At 35.8% G+C, this 26,311-nt stretch overlaps 1 protein-coding gene and 1 non-coding gene across 4 annotated transcripts in view; both read right to left on the bottom strand.

The window, feature by feature from the left end:
• Positions 1–8,415: 8,415 nt before the first annotated feature.
• Positions 8,416–26,311, bottom strand: part of Cop1 (COP1 E3 ubiquitin ligase) — a 100,554-nt gene continuing 82,658 nt past the window's right edge. For 2 of the 3 annotated variants that reach the window (XM_042674415.1, XM_042674416.1), the window contains exons 18-20: positions 24,803–24,963; positions 10,647–10,691; positions 8,416–8,743 (exon numbers count right to left, since the gene is read on the bottom strand). In XM_042674415.1, the coding sequence (XP_042530349.1) occupies positions 8,726–8,743; positions 10,647–10,691; positions 24,803–24,963 (224 nt within the window). In that variant the 3' untranslated portion in view covers positions 8,416–8,725. The remainder of the gene's footprint in view (positions 8,744–10,646; positions 10,692–24,802; positions 24,964–26,311) is intronic. The other variant, XM_042674417.1, reaches the window with a different exon arrangement.
• On the bottom strand, positions 16,035–16,173 carry LOC122104034. The gene has a single exon (XR_006146867.1).

Genomic DNA, 26,311 nt, shown 5'->3' with positions numbered 1-26,311 from the left:
ATTCATAGGGAACTGTGGAAGACCTCAAACAGCTAAAGCAATTCAAGAAGAAGAAGAAAAAAGCAATGCTGGTGATATCTTGACCCCAGACCTCAAACTCTACTACAGAACTGTGATAACAAAAACAGCTTGATATTGGCACAAAAATTGACATGAAGATCAGTGGAACAGACTAGAGGACCCTAAAATAAAACAATATATTTACAGTCATCTGATATTTGAGCTCCCTTATCAAGAAGATATCTTCTTCAATAATTGGTGTTTAGAAAACTGGACATCCATATGCAGAAAACAAAAGTGGATCCCTGTTTGTCACTATGCATTAATATCAATACGAAATGGATCAAAGACCTCAACATCAGACTGGAAATTTTGAAATTACTGCAAGAGAGAATAGGCTAAAAGATTCCCAGGAGCACAGAAGACAAGAGACTTGACAAATGGGATTGCATCAAGATAAACTAGCAAAGCACATCATTGCTAAACTAGAAAGACAGCCAACAGACTGGCAGATCTTCAGCAATACATCTGTCAAAGGCCTAATATCCAGGAGTTCAAGAAATCAACCCCTCTCAAAGCTAATAAACCAATCACTAAATGGGCAAGAGTGCTAAGGAGAGACTTCTCAGAAGAGATAAGCATGGCAAGGAAACAAATGAGGAAATGTTCAACATCCCTGGCCATAAAGGAAATGCAAACCAAGACAACTTTGATCTCACCCCTGCTAGATTGGCCAACACTGTGGATTTGAACAACAACAAATGTCGACAGAGATGTGGGGGAAAAGGAAACCTATTACACTGTTAGTGAGGATGTAAACTAGTACAGCCACTTTGGACAGCAGTCTGGAGCTTCCTCAACAAGCTAAACATAGATCTTCCCTATGACCATACCATTCCTGGGCATCTACCCAGAACATTGCAAGCCAGGATACACCTGCCCACTCATGTTCTCTGCTGAACTACTCACACTAGCCAAGTTATGGAAATAGCCTAATGCCCTACAATAGATGAGTGGATCTAAATAAATGTAGTTCTTATACACAATGGAATTTTACACAGCTATTAGAAAGAATAATATTATGTCATTTGCAGGGAAATGGATGGACCTTACAAATCATGTGAAGTGAGGTAAGCCACACTCAGAAAGCCCATCGTGCATGTAAAATCAGATGTTTTCTCTCATATGTGGAAGCTAGAGCTAAAACATACAGACACGATCAACTACCAGGACTCTGAGCATTCACACACAATGAGAGCAAAGGAGCACACTCATGAGGGAGGAACACAAAGGCACAATGCCTCTGTGCCTCTGTTCATATAAAATAATGTTTATCAAAATGAAAAGAAAGACATATCAAGAAATAGGAAGTTGAAAGCAAGTGGGAGTAGCTATAATCATATCAGACTGAGCAGATTTCTAGAAAATACTAGTCAGAAAGGTAAAGAGAGTCACTGCATGTTAATAAAGCAATATTCTATCACAAAGGTAGGAACATTCTAAAGATATATGCACTGATTTTTGATGCCTCTGATTTCATAAAATAAACATTGACCTCAGCATCTATTCTCATCAATACATAAAACATCTATACTCAAAAAGGATCAGCAAGGGTATCTCAGAACAAAACACCACTAGTGAGGAAATACACTTTACAGAGACTTAAAGCATATTCTATTACACATAGAAGTACACATTCTTTTCAGCTGCCCATGGAACTTTCTCCCAAACAGAGTATTTCCACTGTTGGTAGAAATGTAAATTGTGCAATCACCATGGAAACTAGTTTGAAAGATTATTGAAAAATTAAACATAGAACTTCAATATGATCTGACCATACCACTCTTGGGTATGTATCTGAAGGAAATTAATTCAGCATGCAATAGAATACAGCATTATTATTAATAACCCAAGCTTTAGTAATAAGTAGATAAAATACTATTAATCCAGTATGTGAAGACAGCATGGGCAGTCTGCTATGGGATAGTAAAGACAGAAATTTTGTCTTTACATCACCAGTCAGATACAACTTTTATATTCACGTGACACTGCTTTTTGGCTTACAGCCAATCGTTCTAATTCTCAAGTGAACCAATGCATTAGGCATGTGGTTGGAAAAGGAGTTTGCCAGGCATTTACCAATGCTGGCTTTTATTGAAGCTGTGACAGTGGCCTTTGGTAGATCAGCTCACATGGAAAATGGCAGATACCATGTTCAGAGAACAGACGGAATAAAGACATTTTATAGACCTGCTGAAATTTCCAGAAGTTAATTTTCCTTTAGCCTCTCACTTTTAAAAGTAACTTTTATATTTTAAACTCTTTTAAAATTTCTTGATAATGGGAAAAGTTAGCATGATTAAAGTTTTAATACACATATGCTAATGTTGCCCTCTGTGCTCAGGAGTGCCTTTTAATTTTCAGGAATGCCTAAGGTCTTTCTAGAGAAGTCATATGACTGAAACTGTACAGGAAAGCGTTGGAATTCAACAGACAACCGGTTATAAAACTAGAAGACTACCTTTCCCTAAGGGAACTGAGAAATCTCCAGAAATTCTCCCTGGGAGAGACCATACAGAATTTGGGAAGTACAAGTAAGCAATTTCTTATGGCACACAGGCTCATCAGATCACGGCCTTCAGATGGGAAACATTTCAGTCATTCTGAAGAAGCATCAGGTTCCATGTCTTCATGTAAGCGCAAGGAACCTAAGGAGCTTTTTATATTTCAATAGTGCAAGAGCAAGAATGGAAAAGAAAGGGAAAAGAGGAGAGGGAAAGGAAGATGAAGAAAAAGGAAAAGAGCAAGGAGAAGGGAAGGGAAGGAAGAAATCAGTTTTGCAAAATATCCTTTGTTTGTCCATATTTAACAATTTTTCAGTGTATTGAATGAAAACAACCTCCTCTTTCCCCCTCCCCCCAACTCTGAGGCTTGTTCCTGGGCAAAGATGGAGACCTTCACAGCCCACCGCAATAACAAAATGTGCAAATTGTCTCACTACCTGTCATGCTTAAGCAGGGAAAACGTGCCCTGGTTCTCTCTCTGAAATCACACACACCAGTGATATCAGCACTGCTTGTGGCCACTATGTAACTCTGCAAAATCAAGTTTTTAGTTAGGTAGTGTGTCATCCAAATGGCTGTCCATATTCCTATGCTAGTCATACCATTATGGAAAAGAAATGCTATTGTGCAGAAATGCTTTTGCTCAAAGGAATGAACACAAGCTGGGAAGACTGAATTGTTCTTTCCCACCCTTGCCGGCATGGGCAGCACCTAGAATATGGCTCAGCAAACTATGGCCTGCAAGTCAAATCCAGCTTCTGTCTCCTACATCCCTGATGGCTCATGATAGTTGAAAATAAAAACAATTGTAACACGAGAATTTAATGAAGCTTAATTTTGTGGTGTTACAGGGACCCAACTACATTTGTTTACATTTTGTCTAGGACTGCTTTCACAAGCTACAGTGCAGACTTACGTAGCTGTGATGGAGATTTTATGGCCAACACGAGCCTCCCATATTTACCCGGCCTTTTGCAGGAAGAGTATGCTGACCCCTGACCAACACTACCACGTAATTTTTGCTGAATGAGGCTCACACAGAAGTGGCTAGTGACTCTCTCTTCCCTCTGAACAACTGCCCATGTCCATTGTAGACTTCTACTGAAAGTGTGGACTGAGTTATCAGATGTTCACACCTATTAACACTATTTACATTCTGCATATACAATTGTTTTTGCCCTAGCTCTTTCCATTGAAGATTTTCTGTGGTTCTTCCTCATGTTCCTAAACCCTTGGCCACAGATAAGCTTTGGCACTAGGGCGAAAGTCAGTTCAAACAGATCGCCAATATTGCCTACAGTTGGTTAACTTTGGTAATTTCAATTTAGAATTTATGACTATCTCAAAAGATTATCCTCAGGATTTTCCAGATTTGGGGTACCATAGTGTTTCCTTCTGAAACTATGAAAGAAGAAATGACTCACAGAGGAAGGAGGATGAATTAAAACCAGACACAATGGAAAGACTTCTTGAGTCTTCTTGAGATGTAATGCTTTCATGTAGCAGTAATTAACGGCAGGTACTTATCTGCATGACTAAATCATTTGAATGGCTGTAAATTTTGTGTACTATGGTTATACATTGATCTGTCCGGTACCGTTTGTTTTTGCATATTCTGACCCTCACACCGTTTACTTTTTTAAAAATTCTAAGTTTTTGATCAACTTCTTTTTTGGACTGTTTTAGATTTACAGAAAATTTAAAAGTAAAAACCCCTTATACCTTAAACCTAACTTCCTCTATTAACAAGTAACTATGTTACACTTATTAAAAATTTTAAACCAAGATTGCCACTTACACTTTATTTGGGATTCCTTCATTTTTATATAATACCCTTTTTCTGCTTCAGAATATCTTCCAGGGCACACAGAACATATAATCATATATACTTAGGCCTTTGCTTTACTCAGACTTCATTTTCGATGGCTCTGCTAACAGCATTTTTTGAATACTGACCAAGTATTTAGGAGCAAGTCTCCTAAGAGGGATTTGTCTGCTTTCCTCATTTAGGCTGGGGTTATTCAATTACCTTTTAAAACAAAAAAACCCATAAAGTATCATTTTCATTCCATTCTATCAACAGTATTTAACATCGACATGCATTACCTTCAATATTGGCAAAGTGATATCTGTGAAGTTTCTGCATCGTAGTTTTTTTTTTTCTCACCGTACACTTTCTAGGTTTTGGAAGAAGGCACCAGGGGCAGCCTACATTTCAGTGGGGTTATGCTTTATCCCCATGAAAGTGGAATGTTTACATAAATAAATCAGGAACTCTGCTTGGAAAATGTGTCTTTTCTTATCTATCCAATAATTTATTTCCAGCAGTATGGCTTCATGATTTTAAAATGCGCACATACATGTATACTTTGGATGGTAATCCATTATTACTTTGTTGTTCATTTATCCATCTTGGCCATTGGAGCTACTCATTCATTCCTTGTTTCTCTAAAATGTTCCCTTCTTATAGTTTCTTACTTGCTTTTGAAGATAACATCTCAGCTAAATCTTTCAACATAATCTCTGTTATCCCAATGTACACCTAAGGTTTATGTCTGCCATGGTTACTCAGTGTACTTACCTGTCTCTCCCACTGGACAAGATCTTGAGGGCAGGGAGCATATTTATTTTTCTCTCTAGTATTACAAGTTTTCATACAGAATGGGAGCTCAACAAGTATTTCTAGAAGTCCAGAGTCCAGTAGTATCAAACACATTAACCAGAAACCATGTGAGAACTGATAGGTAACAGTTCTGTGGAACTGCAAGGTCTTACTATCATATATAATTTAATAAGCTCAGGATAAGTAGTTGATCCAAGTTACATTTATATAATAATTGCTTTGCTTAGAGAACTGGTGACCCCCCAGCCCCCCCCACACAAAAAAAAGCTCATAAGCATTGTGGCTATTATTTCCAAATCACTTACTGCTGGCTGGGGATTGTATAACCACGGAGAAATAACCTTGTTGAGGTCTATTCTTAAAACAATGACTTCAAATTTACAAGGTATCTTCCAAGATATACATTAAGATTGAAACAGGCTTTTGGGATGGACAATGCTATCAACTTAAGTGCAAACATTATCTTAACTGATCACCTCTTCCTGATGGGACTCATCTTCATCCATTCTCCACAAATCACATTTTGCTATTACTGCCTTTCCCTCTTAACCTTGTAACAGAATGAGAATTCTCAACCAGGCCTTAGTAGGCTCCACTCTACTTCAACTGCATCCTGTAATTCCAACAGCCCAGTACCAGTCCAGTACCAGTCCAGTACCACTCATCTTTCAGAAATTGCAGCTTAGTCTCATAAATCTTAATACTTAGGAACTCAATCTTGAGAATTTTGTAAAGTACTCAAGTCTGTGATGATTCCTATTCATTGGGTACAAGACAAGCTTTGTGAGAACCCCTAAAAAGCCACAAAATAGTTGAAATATACCTTGTCTACCTATATTGAGTAAGTATTTTTGGTGTTAAAATGTGTATGATCTATAATCATTATTTAACTAGTATGCAGTTTTTATAAGAGTTTGGTAAGGATGTCTTACCAAAGACTAATACTTTTGTGTGTGTGTGTGTGTGTGTGTGTGTTGGCCCTGGGGTTTGAACTCATGCCCTGGGTGCTGTTCCTGTTTTTTCCTCAAGGCTAGTGTTCTACCCACATAGCCACAGATCCACTCCCGTTTTTTTTTTTGTTTGTTTGTTTTTTTCCGGGTGAATTAAACATAGACCTGCCTGGGCTGGCTTTGAGCCACAATCCTCAGCTCTCAGCTTCCTGAGTAGTTGGAAAATAGGAAGCCACAGATGCCCAGTTTAGTTTTTTTTTTTTTAACTTTTTCCAAGAAATAATTTGAAAATGCTTTAAAGGAAAGTCTTAATTAAAAAGCTGCATGCTTTGATAACCAAATGCATCTAAATGCACCCTTCCAAAGAAGCTAAGGGAACTAACATCAATTTACAATGAAGGCAGCCTGAAATAAAACATACAATTGAGTTCAAATATTTATTATTGCATACCTATAATTTCAGCTACTGGGGAGGCGGAGATTGAGAGGAAGGAGGTTTGTGACCACCCAGGAAAAAAATATGGGAAGACTTCCATCTCAACATACAAACTGTGTTTGGTGTTTTGTGTCTATTATAGTTAATGTGGAGGTAAAGTTGCCATCTATGTGGCCTTGGTCAAAAGTGAAAGCTTATCTGAAAAAGAAATTCATCTAATGTTTGAAATGAACTTACTTGGAACTCATACAATGTGAACACCATTCATATGCTTTCTTGCATACATATTAATGTGCTTGATTATGGCATATTTCTCCAGACTCTGCAGGAGGTTACTTAATAGAAAGTACATGTATTGCTAATTTTCTGATATTCAGGTAAACCAATGTGAACCTGTGGCTGGTGTTAGTAATTTCAAATTGAGGGATACATTTGTGATATTGATTACATTATGCAAAACATCTTCATTAAATTGTCTTCAGCTCCTTGTTTTTATTTGAGTGTGGCAGGCAGCTCTACTATGTTCTTTTGCTTTTTGAGGAGAATCCTGTTTTACCAAGGGCCAGCTTAAACTGTCATCAGGTGGGGGTAACAGGTGCATCGCACTACCCCTGCTTGTTAAAATAAGGTTTCCTTGCTGGGACTTGTGGCTCACTCCTGTAATCCTACTCCAGAGGCTGAGATCAGAGGATCACAGTTCTGCCAGCCTGGGCAGGAAAGTCTGAAAATTCTCATCTCCAATTAAAAACCAAAAAGGCTGCACATGGCGTTGTGGTGGAAGTGCCAGCCTTGAACACAAAAGTACAGGGAAAAGTACCCAGACCCTGAGTTCAAGTCCTAGGATCAACATACACAAAAAAGAAAGAGGAATCCTTATTAACTTATTGCCTGAACTAGGCTCAAACTGTAATTGTCCTGATCTCAGGCTCTCAACTAGGTGGATTACAGACAGGAGCCACCATGCATAGCCCAGTTTTGTTTTGTATTTTTTAATAAAATGTGTGGAGTATAATTTTACTATCTTTTGCTGAAAAGTGCTCTCAGATTTTAAAGTAGCTCTATATGACATGTGTTTGGTTTGCTAATATTAATTTTTAAAAAAAATTTTTGGGTCCAGTCGTGGGGCCTGAACTCTGGGCCTGGGCACTGTCCCTCAGCTCTTCAGCTCAAGGCTAGCGCTCTACCACTTGAGCCACAGCGCCACTTCCAGCATTTTTTCTTTTTGCTTATATGGTGCTGAGGAATCGAACCCAGGGCCTCATGCATGCAAGGCAAGCGCTCTACCACTGAGCCACCTTCCCAGCCTGCTAATCTTAATTTTTTACAATTTGAAAATTACTTAAAAATAAATGGGCTAACAAATCATGATCTGTAGGCAAAATTTTACAATTCCATCTATTTTCTGAGCATTTGTTCCCATTCTATGTGTGGCAGCTTTCCTGCTTTACTGGCTGCTGAGTAGTTAGTTGTATCAAGAGACCATCTGGCCCGCAAAGGCTGAACTACTTATCTGATTTTTTTTAGAAAACAATGTACCGATCCTTGCTCCAACGAGGATAGCACTAGTAACTGACAAGGTAGCCCTATCTGTCAGTTGTTAGTGCTATCCTCGTTGGAGCAAGGATCGGTACATTATGTGTACGTTATCAGTACATATATGGCAGTTAGAACTAGCTTCACTTGGTCAAAAATTTAAGTCTAGGTCCGGATCCAGAGGTGTTGGGGGGTTAGTACCAGCCTACAGTATTTCACAGTTGTTCACAGGTAAGTTTTTATAAAATTAATGTATGCTACCTCTTGAAAGTTTATATCCTCACATTTGACAAAAATTTTAGCAGCTTATTGTGGCTCAATAAATTTTTATTATTTTTTGTTATTTATTTTTATTCAAAAGAATTTATTTCCCTATCACAAAAATTAGATAACCACACCACCAACAGCAGCAAAGTCCATGGAGTTATATTGATGGTGGAGAGTTCGCTGGGTATTCCCAATGTCCCAAAGGTCATAAAGGAGGAAAAAATGGAAAAAGGTATTCGAAAGAAATCTAAAGCCCAGATGACATCACACGACATTTCTGTTTCTTCTCTCACTGTCACAGCTGCGGTTGTTTTTCAGCAAGACCGAGCACAAGATGTCTTCAGTAAACCCTTCATACCAATTCTAGCACCTAAATGGAGGGAAAAACAGGATGAGTATTATATAATAGTTTTAAAAATAGAGTACAGTGAATCTCTAATATGTTTATCAATGGGAAGCAAATAAAGAATATTTACCAACTGGAGGAATGCTCAAGAAGGTGAAGGTATTGGACATTAATCCTTTCTTACTTTCAATTCAAGCACTGCATGAACTCTTTCAGATTAGTTATCACCACAGTTAATTAGTAAGCTTTCAAGATAAATAACATGGAACATGGATAAATGAATTGATGGCTGATGGCATAGCATAAAAATAATATATTTGGAATATTTGTATCTATTTTCTTTTCAGAAAATTTAAAATATTACTGTTGCCAATTTTAATCTACTTATTTCTCCTACTGACAAAAATTAGTTGGCTCAAACAAACACTTATCAAATACTAATGATTAATGTGTACATCTTTTTCCCTTGCTTCTTTCATTTTCAACGTCAACCATCTGGTATGATATTTTGTTAGTGCTACTATTTTGTTATTAAAAATAAGAGGAAAGCAAACGGCTAAGAAAGGACAGGGAACATGAAGGTAATTATGAGACACTGACAAAAAGAATTATTTACATTTAGACTGTAATTCCAGGTAGCATAGAATTAAAGGTACTATCTTTCTGTTCTCGTACTGCTAAGGTTTGACTTATACCTTTGCTTCCATAATGACCTTGGTCTTTGTATTTGACAAACAGGTTAGTTAATAAATAGAGATTCATACTGCAAAACAAAATCTTAGATTTGTATACGATGTCTTCTAACTAGCGATCCTCTCAAGTGCTGGGATTACAACCTCCTGAGTGCTGATCATTATGCCATCATATTCATCTCAAAAGTCTAGTTTTCATTTAAGCTATTTTGGTTTCTTTTTGGAAAGGGCTACTCAAAGAGATAAACTAGCTACCTAAAAAAACAAGACTACCATATGAATTAGTGTGACTATCTATCACTGTAGTTCTTATACTTAGAAGAGTTTGTCCATTTCATCTCATACAATTTATTTGGTTTGGATTTACTTTCTGGGTGGCTATTGTATTCCCTACCTCTGATAAGCTGAGGAAAATCATAGAAAAATAAATGTTCACTGGAAGGTTAAAAAAATAAAAGCCTTTCTCATAATCCAGGGAAAATACGTAGGTATGCTCAGTTCATATACTAGTGAAACCTATGCACTAAAAATCTCCACCAAAATACTGTTGTTTAGAAAAATTTCACTGCTTCACCTAGCTTTATTTATCTAATAGTCCAGGTACAAATATCTAATAGTATTATTTGACAAAATTTTTATTTTATTTTCGCTTGTTAGAAGACATAAAAGTGTCTGGAAAACATTGTATTTGAGTTTGTAACTGAGGCTGTTCCAAAGAACATTCCATTTCTGGACTTCATCAGTGGCTTAATCCTATGATCAATCAATTTTCAAGTAACACTAAAATGTTTTCTCTATCCTAATTCACCTTAGGAATTCAGGAAAAAATCTACTTGTCAGAGAAGAAAAAGAAGAGAAACATGAGGATGAGTAAAATGAGAGTACAACATATTTAAGTGCAGTGCACAGGCACCTCTCATTGTGTCTTGGACCCTGACTACTGAATGCCTTGGAGGTTAATTTGTAGAAGGGAAGCTAAGAGTGCTTGGCTCACAGTTAATGCTCAATAGTCTTCATCTGTTATGACTACCCATCAATCCACCTACCACCTGTACAATCTCAATAAGCATTATCATCTTCTCCATAGTTACAAGCTACCTATTACTTTCTCCTTCAATCTAGTCATACCCAAGGAAGCAATGACCCATAATTTGGAATGAACTTCAAAACTCAATATACTGTTATAGTCTAAAAAAGGTTCTGAGTTTAAAATGGAGATGTATGAAATGGCTTACCTTAATTGTACCCTGACTGTTAGCAGCAATCAGCACATTGGACTCCTAGAAAAGAACAAGAGTTTTTAAGTACAGAAAAAAAAAAATTCCTGAAGGGTACCTTCAAGAGAATAATTTCCTCTTCTTTCTTAACTTTACCCTAAGATACCAATGGAATCTGAAGTGGAGAGCCAACTTTCAATGTGCATTTATTTGTCAGGTTTAAAGGAAAACTCCTTTTTTTTAATGATTAAGTTCTAATACAAATTTTATTTCATTTATTTATTTATTTATTTTTTGGGTCCGGTCGTGGGGCCTGAACTCTGGGCCTGGGCGCTGTTCTCAGCTCTTCAGCTCAAGGCTAGCACTCTACCACTTGAGCCACAGCACCACTTCTGGCTTCTTTTTGCTTATGTGGTGCTGAGGAATCGAACCCAGGGCCTCAGGCATGCAAGGCAAGTGCTCTAACACTGAGCCACCTTCCCAGCCCCCTAATACAAATTTTAGAAGCAGAAAATTTCTGAACACATAGAAAAAAGAAAGGAAAAAGGATTGCTAAGGGATATAAAGCTCAGAAAAACAAAGTCTGAAATAAAATACAGGAATAGCCTTAGAAAAACAAAGCAATTGCATCCTCAGAACGCTTCACTCATTTTTTGATATGACATCGTAATTATAATTAGTGCAAATGCTGCTTATATCCTTTGGGTAGACATTTATAATTAGGGAAACAGTACAGAATATTCATCTTAAAGAAGGGAAGGTTGTCTTTGCATATATCATTTCCCCCAGAATGTAATAATAATAATAATAATGATAGGGAAAAGGAATAGCCAAGAATGAGCTTATCAGATAATCTCAGAAAGCAGTAAGAGCTGGGGCATGCTTCCTGTGACAGTGTATATGGCTGGGCTCTGCAACATTATAGGCTTGCTCTCCAAGATAGACACTAAGGAGGCAAAAAAACTCAAGACTGCCACAGAGTCTAGATGGCTGAAGGAAAGACCAAATACAAATTATAGCGATGTGAAACAGAAAAAGGTGTCAAACTTCAATGAAGGCCAGGATCTTCCTGAACTTTCTTCAGGCTTCATGACTAAGTGATGGGAAGAAGAAAGAAAAAATTTTGACTTGTATGCTGGGAAAGTTACTTCGGCCAATCTGAGGTATAAGTTCTAGTTTCCTTGATATTCCCTGGTATAAGTAATTTTGTATTTTTACAAGTTTACATATTCTTTATTGTAATTTTCCATTTGGTTTTATAAAGCTACTTCTGAAAACAGCTCATCTTGTTACTACTGGCATATGAGGGAAGAAATAATTTCTCCAGTTACCACAAAAATTTTAGTAGGACTGGAATACTTAGATGGAGTTAGTGGTGATAGCAACAAGGGTTTTAGTTGTTTCAAGGAATAAACGTGGGCCTGGGCACTGCTGATCTTTTCCCAGCTGAAGGTTCTCCTTAAATAAACATTCACAGTTGTCCTTGAAAACAGTGACAGAATTCACTAAGAGAGTTTCAGTATCCTCTTTTGGGGGAATTATGGGTGATTCCTGTGACTTCATGTGTTCCATATTGAGAGGAGATGAAATGAGGAGACCAAGAAGATAAACTTGAGATTTACCTACTCTTTTAGTGACCTAAATTTAGCAAATGGTTGGCATGGATTTTGAGCCTCTTTAAGAAATATAACTCACCCTGAACTCGTCAAAAGCAGACTTTCTAGAACAGAAAACAGAAACAGAAAACAGCAAAGAGAGACACTGTAGGCTACAATATAGATTTCTCCCAACAAAAACTTTACAACCAAAGCTGTGGGATATTAGAACTGCCACTAGAGGACCCAGCGATGACTCTTTTATGAACAATACTAAGAAGCAAAGCTGCAAATAGCATGGAATGATTGGTAGCTGTTTAAGAATGGAAATGACTCCACATTTTCCAAGAATCCTTTTCATTGGTGAAAGAAGCTTTTCACCACTAGATGTTGTAGCCATGGAGAAATGCACCCTCTGCTTCAGAAACATACAGTGTCAGAGTTGGAATTTTGGATTAGGGATATCCAACTTGTATTACCTTACAACATAAAAACTTAGGCTTATATTAAATAAGATCATTTAACTAGATAACCTCTGAAGATGGGTCTGGAATCTGTGTCACATTAAATTCAAGAAGCAGACATATTTCTCATCAGGCTGCCTTTGGACTCAGCTTCCTGGACAGGTGGGGTAACAGGCATGAGCCACTAGCACCTAGCTCACAAAGAGGTCTGTAGTCTTCTCTTAGAGGAAAAGTAACTTCACAGAATTTACTTCTGCATGCACAGACAGCTAGTAATTGGCTTTCAGGATGAACTAAGCCACAACTATGTTAAGAAAGTCTCTTTCTATATCTAATTAACAAAAAGTGGAACAATATAAATGTTACAAATATAGGCAGAGCAAATGAGTGAAATAAAGTCTTCAGATTTATATAGATAGGAACTCCAAACTGTATCATTATGGGTAAGTTGCTTAAAATATTTTGATCTAAATGTACTAAAAAATGGACAAATGCTAATAAAATTGAGACAACAGAATTACTGTTATGAACAAACAAAACAAATACATATGGGCTTGGAATTAAATATATTAATTATGTATATAATTAAATATATTTATATATAATATAAATATATAATAATATATAATTATATATATAATTTAATATATATTTATTTGATTGTTCTGTGAGGTAAAATTGCTTCTAGCTTCAAAAAGAGCCAAGTAGCCCCAAATGATGAAATAATTAAATGGAAAACCAGGTTGTTATAATGAATAGTTTAAGGAAGAGGCATAGAGAACCAAAAGTTATGACATGAAAAAATATTTAGTAATAATGTGTTTACTTGATCTCAAAAGCAACTCTAACTCATGTTCAAATTTTTATTACAAAGGGCCTCTGTACAGGTCTGTGAGTAAGTAGGATTTTAGAAACTGGCTTTGACAAAAGTTTTAACACACAGCCTATCCTGGCCTTGAGGACAGTTAAAGAATGAAGGTTAATTTTAGATGTCAACTCAACTAAATTAAGAATTATCTGTACTGGTAAAGTGTCGTGTCTGCAAGGGTGATTTCAAAGACTGGTGGTAGGTGAAAGACGTGGGCAAGATACGCCCTTAATGTGGGTTCAGCATCACCTAGTCAGTCACCTGGGAGACTGCACAGAACAAAAAGGCAGAAAGTAAACTAGCTCTCTTTCTTGGGCTCTGCAACTTCTATTAGTGCTAACACCCAAGTTCTTAGGCCTTCTGCCTCAGACTGAAGGTTACGTACGCTATGTGCTTTCCTGGTTCTGAGGCCTTTCAACTTAAAGAGTCATCCTACTAGCCTCTATTGTCTGTCTAATGTGGAACTTCTCAGCCTCCACAGCTCTTGAGTCAATTCCCTATATCCTATTATTTTTCTCCTTTGTCAAGTGATTTTATGGAGAGATGTCGTATTACTTTTGGATCGCAGAGTTTACACTTCACTTTTGCCAAGGTTTGCTGCCACCAGTAGAGTCCCCTAATGTGACCAGAATGTTTATTTCCTATGCTGTGCATGGATGGCATGTAGGAGCTCATACAAGATAGTTAAACAAAGGATCTAAGACAATCTTCAGCTAAATAAATGCTATTTCTAATCCGAATAGATTCTTTTTGTCCCTGACCTCTTTTGGTATGTGGTTTTCCTAAACTGACATGGCAAAATGAGTGTAAATATGTCTTAGAAAGAATAAACCTCAAACTACAATCTATCAATGAGATCTTGCCCTTTAAATTGAAATGTTAACAGACTTATCTGCACTCTATAAAAGAAAAGGTGTAGTTTGAATTATTATATTTGTTAGATAGACAATAAATGAAGTTGTATCTCATTTTACTGTCAGGTATAAGAAATACTTCTGAATTATATGTAATTTTAATTATATTACTTTGATAACTTTATAGACTATGTGACTAATCTGTACAGATATCCAATGAGAAAGCTATCCAATCAACTTAAAAGAGAAAACAGTCTCATTGATATTTCTGTAACATTAAAAATTCATATACAGAGGAAGGGGGTGAGAATGCAGTAAAAAAAAAACAAACCCAGTGCGTATCCTACAAAATTAAAAAAGTGAGGAAATAGATGAGTTTGAAGAGATGAGAGAGTGTAAAAAGGGGTGACATTGATCAAGATGCACTGTATTCACAAACTACTTTGTTAAATGGCAAATCCTTTGTACAACTACTTAAGGATAATAAAAATATTAAAAAATTAATACACATAGTTAAAGAATCACCAGGGTGGAAAACAACTTACAAAGAATGATTAAATGCATCAATGCTGCTTTGTATCATGTCTAACTAGTTTGATTTTTCAGCCAAGAAAAAGTTGCAAGGATTATGTGAGGAAGGAGAACAAAATAGACAAAGGTAGATACATACACACTTTTTTCCTTACAATGTTTTTCAAACTCTGAACCAAGTAGCCCCAAATCAATGTAATTGTACTTGCTACATAGCCCTGACATTTATCCAACTATTTTTTAAAAATCCAACTTTTTGCCTGGGCTTGCCTCAAACCACAATCCTTCTGATCTCCAACACCCAGGAAATTAGGATTATGGGCATGAGCTATGATGGCATATGATACAGCTTAGCAGCATTTGCAAGGTACTGGGTTCAATCCTTACTTAGCACTAGAAAAAATATTAAATGTACATAAGGTTTTATCACATTGTCATAATATATTCCTGGAATTCCAGCATTTGAGAGGCAAGGTAGGAGTTTGAGGTAAGAGGTAATTTTAGGCTAGTGGGGGCTGTTTATCAGGTCTTACCCTTACATGGCTCAAAACGAGAAAAAAAATTAAGAGAAAACCAGCTCAAAGCAAAACTTCATGGAATCTACCTCTATCATATCTAAAACCACACGACCCCTTAGAAAAATATTTCTGCATTCCTTCTACTTCCTGGCTATGGATTTCTTTTTTTGCTAGTCCTGGGGCTTGAACTCAGGGCCTAGGTACTGTCCCTGAGTCTCTTTGTGCTCGAGGCTAGCATTCTACCATGTGAGCCAAAGTGCCATTTTTGGCTTTTTTGAGTAGTTTATTGGAGATAAGAGTCTCATGGGAACTTTTCTGCTTTGGATGGCTTCGAACCATGATCCTTAGATCTCAGCCTCCTGACTAGCTAGGACTATAGAAGTGAGCCACCAGGGCTCACTGGCTAAATTTCTTTAATATGAAGTTAACATACCTATTTTCAGAAATGGTGACATAACTCAAAAACCAGTTAAGATGATAAAATAGCTTTATCTATCTACTTTAGTAATTCTGTACATTTAACCAAAAAAGATATTAAATAAAATGTTGAAAGCAGTATTTACAGTGAAAGTTTCAAGTGTCCGGAGGGGAACGATCAGACTTAGCCAGCTGTGCCAAGTCAGACAGAGACCTCCATGTTTATGTAGGATGCTGCTATCTGCAGACAAAGGGTATTCCTCATTTGTCCACATAGATGGTTCTTGCAGCTTCCATTTTTAGTGTGCTTTATTATTAAAACTACTTTTGCTATCGAGTTTTATGTTCCAATTTCCCAGCTACATAGAATTCTCATTTAAATACATATTAATGCATTCAAATAAGCTAAATAATCAGGATTCAAATAAAAGGAATCATTAAAAAAGACACTTAGCATATAATGTCAAACTGATTTTTCATCCAAGGAAAAAAGTTGGAAAAATAATATGGGGTAGAAGGAGGAGTTGAGATACAAAGGAACACATACTACTTCCTTCCTTCCAATGCTTTCCAAACACTTAGCACCAAGTAGTCCCAATCAATTTAGTTATACTTGCTACACAGCATTGAAATTTATCTCCAGACACCTTCAATTTGTATCATATGTCAACATTTCTGGTTTCTAGATATACTGAATAAAGCTTATACTGAATAAAGCTTAAGAACAATGTACTTAAAAATTTATATACACATATGTAATTGTAAAAATGCTTGCTTATGGTAAGAGCTCAGAAATGATTGGTACTTAAAAGATTCTCTGAACAAAGAACTGAAATTTTTATTTAACCAGTTGTACAAAGAAGCTGCTATTGAACAAAGCAGTTTATGAACACACTGCATCTTGATTATTACCCTTTTCAATGTTCTCATCCATTCCTTCTACCATCCCTTCTCACACTTTTCTTAATTTTGTAGGATATATATTGAATATTTGACTACATTCTCTCCATTTCTTCTCTTCATTTTTATACCCCCTTTTCCTTGACCCTATTTCACACCTTTGGACACAGAACTCCTAAGGATGTTATTTTCAAGTATCTTCCACACTACTCTGATAAAGCTACTTCTAGAATTCTGTATTATTTACTTTCTAACATAATAGAAGCAACAATTTAGTTAAAATTAAGAGTCAAGGATCTGTATTTTTATGTACTCATTTTCTTGCCCATGTAATTGTAACCCCTCTGTACAGTATTTTCACAATTAAAAAAAAAAAGGATGTGCATTTTTGTTCCGCCACCAAACTGTTTAATCTTTTTAAAGATTGTATTTCTTCAACTATAAATAATCTTTGGCACTTAGTCTTTATAAAACTTGAAAAATAGATAGGATTTAGTACAAACCACCCCTAAATCTGGAAAATAGGCTTCTCTTGACTCTTGCCCTTCACCTCTTAAGCAGACCATAAACAATTCTTTCTCTCTGAAGCAGATCACCTATACCTGGAGGAAAGGAATGTGCTTAGTTCTGGAGCTTTAGGGATATAAAGAAGAATACAAGCAGGCCTTGATATGTTCCCTCTAGTTTACAATTAGATCCCTTGGTCCTTAAAAACTATACTCCTCCATGACTATTCAACTATTCAGCTCTGAGCATGAAAATATACGTTTATTCATTCTTTAGGCTTGATTTCTGAAGCTCCTGTAAGTCTACATGCTCTCCTCTTATAATCTCTGGTGTTGAGGGGTTTCAACCATGAACTTAAGAAATCACCTCTCTGTAGGGCACTTTACAAAAAGGTAACTGGCTAATTGTAGACATCAAACAAAGAAATGGTATCTATTCTTACCAAAAGCAACCAACATTTCTTCACAATTAAAGGTAGTTATCTCAAGTAATGACTGTATTATTACAATCAATTTAGTGCATCATTCTAGTCAGCATACTTATAATCTTATGAAAGTTTTTTTTTTTTATGTAAAAGACACTTCAGGTTAAGATTATTTTTCTGTTGGGCTAGGAAGGTGGCTCAGTGGTGGAGGCCCTGGGTTCATTCCTCAGCACCATATAAACAGAAATGCCGAAAGTGGCACTGTGGCTCAAGTGGCTAGAGTGTTAGCCTTGAGCTGAAAAACAGACCCAGGCCCAGAGTTCAAGCCCCATGACCAACAACAACAAAAAGAGAGAGAGAGAGATTATTTTTCTATTTTAAAATCTTAACTCTGTTACGTCTTCCTAAAAAACTAAGTAGTACTTACTTTGCTATCTGTTGGGTATTTGTATTTTTGTTCAAAGTAGAAGAAATGTAAATGATACATTTATGAAACATTAAGTAAACTATCTTAATGGCAGCTGATAAAGTGTAATCTATAGATACATCAACAGCTGCAGAAACCAAAGAGAAACCCAAACAAAAGAAAACAAAAAAACAGTGACTAGTTGGGTGCCAGTGGCTCTCCTATAATCCTAGCTACTCAGGAGGCTAAGATCTGAGGATCGCGGTTCAAAGCCAGCCTGGGCAGGAAAGTTCATGAGACTCTTTTTTTGGGAGGGGAAGAGGGGGTCCGGTCGTGGGGCCTGAACTCTGGGCCTGGGCGCTGTCCCTCAGCTCTTCAGCTCAAGGCTAGCACTCTACCACTTGAGCCACAGCGCTACTTCTGGCTTTTTTCTTTTTTTGCTTATGTCGTGCTGAGGAATCGAACCCAGGGCCTCACGTATACAAGGCAAGTGCTCTACCACTGAGCCACCTTCCCAGCCCAACTGTGAGACTCTTATCTCCAATAAACTACTAGAAAACCACAAGTGGTGCTGTGGCTCAAGTGGTAGAGTGTTTGCGTTGAGCAGAAGAGCACAGGGACAGCGCCCAAGCCTCACAACCAACAACAACAACAAAAAAGTGACAATTGGGGAAGAGTGACAGAATTTATCAGAAAAGGACAAGGCAACACTGATATATCTTGAGTAAAGAGACAATTACAAATTTAGAAGCAGGAACAGGAATTTCTTTGTCAATGGAGGCTAATTGGCATTACACACCTACAGTACTGCATGCATACTTATAACTCCACCTATTTGTGAGGTGCTGGTTTAGAAGACTGAAATCTTAGGCTGGCCAGACCCTATCTGGAAAGCAAACACAAAAGGACTAGGGCAGTGGTTTAAGTAACAAGAATGCTTGCCTAGCAAGCTCATGGCCAAATTCTTTCTCTAGTACAACAACAATAAAACAAAATGAAACAAAACAACACCAACTCCTTTCTTAATGGAGTAGATGGTCTGGGAAGAAATAAACTTGGGCAGTAGTATTACATCAGAATCCTTGGTGTACGGCCAGGAGCTTATAGCTGTAATCCTAGCTACTCAGAAAGCTGAAATTTGAGGATCATGATTTAAAGCCAGCCAAGGAAAGAAGTCTGATTACATTCTTTTATCACCAATTAACTCCTCAAAAGCCAGAAGTGGAACTGTGGCTTAAGGGGTAGAGTAAAAGAGCTCAGGGACAGCACCCAGGCCCTAAGTTCAAGCTCCAGGCTGGCACAAAAAACAAATCAAAACAAGACAAAACACCTAAGTACTAGATATGAAGCTTAAGTATGAACAGTGTGAAGTTAACAGGAATAGAGAGGATGTGTGAAATAGAAAAGGGAAAGGCATTTAAAATTCACATGATTATACATTTAAAAAGCTGAATATTTACTAGTAAATTTGAAATTTGAGCTACTTTTGAATAATTTTTCTCCTCTATCTTCTCATATAATAGATACTGGGTTCTTTTAAATACACACAGGTTAATAGTGTATTTTACACTACTAAAGATTTAAACTTTACATTTTATTAGTGTAAAGTGTAATTTTTAAAAATAAGTTTATTGTAAAAATGCTGTTACAGTTACATGAGCAAGGTAATGAGTACATTTCCTATCAAGCATTGTTAACTCCTCCTTTGTTTGTAAAGTGTAATTTTAAATTTAGAAAAATGTATTCACAGTGACAGAGATAAAGCAATGGATAAGTTTTAGATATGAGGAAGCAAAAGGAATGGGAAGATGAAAAGTAGGAATTTAGAAGAAAAAATAGGAGCAACTTCACAGAAAGCATTATTACAATTTGGTAAATAGAGGAAAAATATAAGAAAAATGATTTTGGGGTTCTAGACTTAGACAAATACAAAAGAGTGATAAAGCCAGAAAGAAACAAAGATGTCAATATGTCAAAAGTGAAAAGAATCAAAGGGATGACAAACTGCAATGTTTATTTATAAAAAGTAATTGAAGGCAGGTGCTCTCAGCCCTGTAATACCTAGCTTTCAGAAAGCTGAGATCTAGAGGATCTCAGTTTGAAACCAATCTGGGCAGAAAAGACTACAAGATTCCATCTCTATCTTCAAATCCCTTCCTATATCAAGGTATTTCAGATACTTCTAAACATTTAGAATGTCTTTTCAAATTAATATTTGTCTTCCTTTAAAAAGAACTAAAACAAAAAGGGCAGGCAGTTTTAAGATTTGTGTCAAATTTATGTTTTGCAATAGTCATATGTACAACAGTGTTTATAAATGTAAGAACCATCTAAAATGTAATAATTATAGTAAATATACTAAAATGACAATAAGGAAACATTTAAAATGTCACCTAGCAGATGGTATAAATCCTATTTGGTTGATTTCATTACAACATGTACCATAAAATACTGAATGTAACATGTTTTCACTGAGGCTGTTCCACACAGTAGTGGACATTAAAGGTAAATTTTATTTCATATAGTTTCTTCAGAGAAAAACTAACAGGGCTGCCTCAGTCTTTCACCTCTCTTTTCTACTTTTTCCATCTCTCTCTAGTCTAGACACTTGGGAGGAGATAGGCAAGTCTGTTTTTCTGGAAATTGGGATTTTTGCTCAAAATATTCTTTGCTTCCACTCACAAGACAGACAAGAGTTAATTCAGATTGACACTCTTATAGTGAGAAAAATTTGCTAAAGTGCTATTAACCATCTAGCTAGAGGAAAGATAAAAAGACAAAAGAATGGCAGTTGATGAAAAAGGAGGAAGGAAGTAAAAAAAAAGAATCAGAAAGAAAAATCGCTATCATTTATTTTGTGTTCACTGGGGAATTCTGGAAAAGAACTGACTTGTAAGTGTAGGAAGTCAATATATTTTAAGTACATTTTTTTAATTGAAGGAGAAAAGAAGAACACATCTTACTGACTTTTTAATTTACCAAAATGGGATAGGAAACAGCAAAATTAAACATTAGGTATTCATAATTGCAATTCTTCTTTCTAACAGATGCTTGAGAACAATTTGGATTTCTTAGTTATTTTCAACACAAACTTCTCCCAGTGGTAGCATGATTCATCTGTTCCCAAACAACAACAACAATCTGATCTGAACCTGGGATCTTTTTCTTCTGTAATTAAGACTATCCTTTGAGGTTTCCTTTAGTATAGGCCAAATGATGGCAAATTCTTCAAAACATTTTGCTAAAACTGTTTATTTCACTTTTATCTTGAGAGACTAACTAGATACAGAATTTTAGCTGGGTAGGTATTTTACTTCACACTTTGCATATCTGGTTTTATTATCTTCTCAATTCTATTGTGTTACTGTAACACTGGCTATCAGTGTAATAGATAATATTTTCTCTGCCTTTTTGATGAATGGTACTAGATATCAATAGGGACAAAAATGAAAACAGACTCTTCTACACAGATGATTACATGGCACACAAAAATTAATTCAAAACAGAATAAAGACATAAACATAAAGCCGACCTATAATACTAAGAAATCATGATGGAAGTTTCACAACATTGATCTAAGCAATGACTTTCTGGATATGGTCTCAAAAGCAAAGGTGACAAAAGCAAAATTGGACAAATGGTACCGCACCAAATTAAAAAGCTTCTGCATGACAGGAAACAGAATTGATAAAACCTGTGAATTTTATGAAGATGTTTGCAACATAGTTAAAGAGCTCATAGCAAACACTCATAAAACAACTCAACAGCAAGTAAATTACCTAATTTAAAAAATGGCAAAGGATCTGAATTAGAAATATAAAAATAGGGAACTGGTGCTGTGGCTCAAGTGGTAGAGCACTAGCCTTGAGCTGAAGAGCTCAGGGACAGTACCCAGGCCCAGAGTTCAAGCCCCATGACCAACTAAAAATAAATAAATAAAATACAAATTTAAAAAACGCAGAAATATAAAAATAGATAAATAGGTATATGAAAAGAATGTTCAGCATCAGAGAGATGCAAAGTAACACCACAATGAAATACTGTATCTATTAGAATTTTTTTTTTTTTGCCGGTTGTGGGGCTTGAATTCTGGGCCTGGACACTGTCCCTCAGCTCTTCAGCTCAAGGCTAGTGCCCTACCACTTGGGCCACAGCGCCACTTTTGGCCTTTTCTGTTTATGTGGTGCTGAGGAATCGAACCCAGGGCCTCTTGTAAGGCAAGCACTCTACCACTGAGTGACCTTCCCAGCCCTCTATTAGAATTTATATAATAAAAAAGATGAAATGTCAGCACTGGTCAGAATTTGAGAAAAAACAAACAAAACAGAACAATCTTGTAATGTTATTGATGAGAACATAAATTAGAATAGCCATCAAGGAAAACAATATAGTAGAAGCTTTACAACAATTTAAATCTAAGTAAATGCCATTATGATCCAGTAATCTTACTTCTGGATACATAAGGAACTAAAATTACTACATCAAAAAGACAGCTGCACTTCTATACTTATTGTATGGAAGTCACAAGAATCAAGATACAAAATCAACCTATTTATCTGTCAACTGACAACAAACACACACAATACACCAACAACAGATTCTAAGCATAATTTAGTGGACATTAGCACAGAAATAACTCATATACAGAAGAAAAATACTATGATCTTAGTTTTACATGTGATCTAAAAATGTCTTATTCATAGAAGGCTGGAAATGGAAAAGAAAGATGTTAGTCATAAAGTCATGAAGATTATGTTTTTGAGATAGCTTGCACAGCAGGGTAACTGTAGTCACATATTTCAAAATTATTAACAGAAGATATTTTAGGTGTTTTCACAAGAAGAAAAGTAAATGTTAATTGGTTTCATTCAATTACCTATGCGTCTGTGAATATGTATTGCAAAACATGACACTGTACCACATCAATATATTCAATTTTTTCAATAATAAAAAAATGGCTCAAAAGGAGAAATCCTTTGTATTTTATATATTTTCAGCAGTTTTACTATGTTATATGAAAATGTGAACGTCTCTCCACCAACAAGGATTGATCTGGGCTTGGTGGATTCAGAGGCAAGTGGTTTTAATCTAGCACTAATTTAGTTATAAAAGAATATAGGATTGAAAATTCAGCCTGTTATATTTTAACTCACCTGAATATATTCTTTGACTCACCCACAGAGTACATACAACAATGCATCTTGGTTTCCTATCCCTCTTATACTGTGTGCACAGAAAAAAGGCCACATGCCATACTATCCACAGGGTTTTATAATAAATTTAAAAGATAACTTGCAAGTAGCACTTATTATATAACCTGCAAGTATCACTGTATATTCTTAATATACTTCCAAGGAAACAGAGCCATGAGAAGGCAACCTATGACAGGCTTATGTCTACTCAAGGACAGGGTCAACATTAGTATTTATTCACGCTATTTCATATCTTTCATTCTTCACAGTTCAAAGACTTACAGAACATTTGCCTCCATCAACTCTAAAAATAATCCCTTCTAATTTTCTTTACTGCTGCTTTCTTTTTCCTTTTAGATATCTTATTGAAAATATTAACTGTCCTTACTTGATACTCTTTATTTTGTATTTTCTCATTTTTGTCTTTCCATGCTTACTTCTATGCACATTTCTTCCTAACAAATCTACCAGATATAAATTTTGCAATCCTGTCTTTCATTTTGTAAGCACTGTTACTTTTAAGTTATATCTGATAACTGTAATCCAGAGCTGCTGCAATTCTGTTTTTAAGCTTATTTTTATATATCCTGTATTATTTTTATTTTTTAGTATACTTACTGTATTTGACAATTAGAAAAACAAGTAAGAAAATATTTCAAATTATACATTTAGTCAGAACTTTCTGTGTTGAAAATAAAATTAAGGGCTGGACTATAGCTCAATGGGAGAATGCAATGCACAGCATCTGTGAGGCCTGGGATTCAATTCCCAGCACCAAAACCAATTCCCTCCAATGCTGATGTACAACCAAACACCTACTACTTGAGCCACACCTTAGCTTTAAATAAACATTGGTATTTTTTTTTCTTTTTTTCTTTTGGTACCAGGGGTTGAACTAAGGGCCCCTATCAGTTCAGTCATACCCCCTAGTAAGATGTCACTAATAATTAACTCATGTTTACATTAATCGAGAATAAGATAACTACTTCATGTAAGTAACAGAAAAGTTAACTATTAAAAATGTATAAAAGGTGAAGCCCAATAAAACTGTGTGTTTTTTTAAACTAGTATGGTAACATCCTTGTAAGAAAATTCTTTAAATATTCTTACATATATGTATTTCTAAAACTAAGTCTACCACCTCAATCAAATGCCATCCTGCCCTCCAAATCTCATCTCAGCTAAATGCTTACTGAGCAAATACTGCATGTGATTTTTAGAGATGAGACAGAGAACCCTGGGGAATTTTCAGTCTTCAAGAAAAGATGTACATTTGTGTACCCAAGATTCTCTGGTACATGGGAGAGGCACTAGTCAGCGTGACATTTTTTCACTAGTGACATTTCAATTGTTATTTAACATTCTTGCTTTCTCTGGTGCTATAGTGCCAAGCAAAAAAGAAATCACATCCACTTATATCTTGAAATTTAAATACTCCATGTATACACAAAGCACAGACACACACAAACAAAACCAAAAAAACTAATGGGAAACTTACCCCATCTGGTAGTGCCCTCCAGCACACAGCACTAACAAATTCATTTGTATCATCTTCTTTTCTGTCTTTATCCAGAACACTTTTAACTGTATCAAACTTAAAAGTTAGCAAAGTCTTAGAAAGTCCTTTATAGTACAGATAGAGAGAGTTGTTCTCACTTCCTGAAAATAAACGATGAAAATATTATTTAGAATGGGAGAATATGGAATGATTATCAAAAAAATTTTTTGAGGTAGTACCACTATTAAACTAAGGATGACTTCACACTCTGCAAACTCTCCTACTTTGTCTTATGAGTAATGGAATTATACATACACACTACCACACACAGCCAGAATAAAGTATTTAAATAGGAATTATCACTCAAGAGTTTTAGCTCACATTCTAGTAATCTCTTAAAAGCAAACTTGAAAGATCATTTGGAAGTTAGGTGTGAAAAGAATTCAATTCAAAAAAGCTATGGCTTACTAAAGAGACAAACAATGTTAAATAATGTAACAATGTAGATATCTAAGTTTAAAATCATTATATAATAATCATTCTCAACAGAAGTCTAAAATTTGTTAATTACTTTGGAAAGAATACTACACAGAAAAAAAATGAAAGTTGTAGCACCTTCAAAGGCAAATCTGAATAGGCTACATAATTTATTTCCTATTTTCCAATTAAGAATTACTCTATTAGTTTATAGAACTGTATTTCTGAGCAGTCAATCAGGGTAGGATAACAGTGCTTCATATTTCCTTTAGTGATGTTTAGGTTCATATATGTAAAGAGAACTGAATTTACCAAAGAAAAGCCATCATATAAAAACAAGTGAAAGGGGGGCTGGGAAGATGGCTTAGTTGTAGAGCGCTTGCCTTCCATGCCTGAGGCCCTGGGTTCAATTCCTCAGCACCACATAAGCAAAAAGAAAAAAAGCAGGAAGTGGCGCTGTGGTTCAAGTGGTAGAGTGCTAGCCTTGAGCTGAAGAGCTGAGGGACAGCACCCAGGCCCAGAGTTCAGGCCGCACGACCAGACCCCCCAAAAAAACAACAATAACAAAAAAAAAAAACAAGTGAAGTTTATTACCTTGATTTTTCTATTTCTGGTAGAAATTTCCATAAATTATCTATAATAAAAGCCCAAGAATAAAGAAATTGCTATACAAAGGGATTGCTAAATGAAAAGAACTCTAGAGAAAGAAAATAAATATTAAACTTAAAACAAATGTCTTCTTGGAATATTAGCAAAAATTAGTAATTTGTTTTTTGCGTAATAGCTATAATATCTACAAAAATTATGTCATTATGGAGAACTACAAACATGTTTATATTTTTAATGCAATTATTATGTATTCACAGTTTGTGGTCAACAAAATGGAGACCAGTGCTCTTCCAGCACAACCTGAGGAAAACCTTTGTTGTGTAGTCATGCCTATTGATTCTTTCTGATTTTATACATCATTTATCCATCATGTATAATTATAGCTACAGATATATTAAAAATTTCCCTAAAAAGATTGTTTCA

Source organism: Dipodomys spectabilis, unplaced genomic scaffold, assembly GCF_019054845.1.
Source record: "Dipodomys spectabilis isolate Male_0828 unplaced genomic scaffold, ASM1905484v1 ptg000019l, whole genome shotgun sequence".
NCBI classification, from domain to species: Eukaryota; Metazoa; Chordata; class Mammalia; order Rodentia; family Heteromyidae; genus Dipodomys; species Dipodomys spectabilis.
The sequence above is the reverse complement of the archived record's forward strand: the minus strand, read 5'-3'. Positions and strand labels throughout refer to the sequence as shown.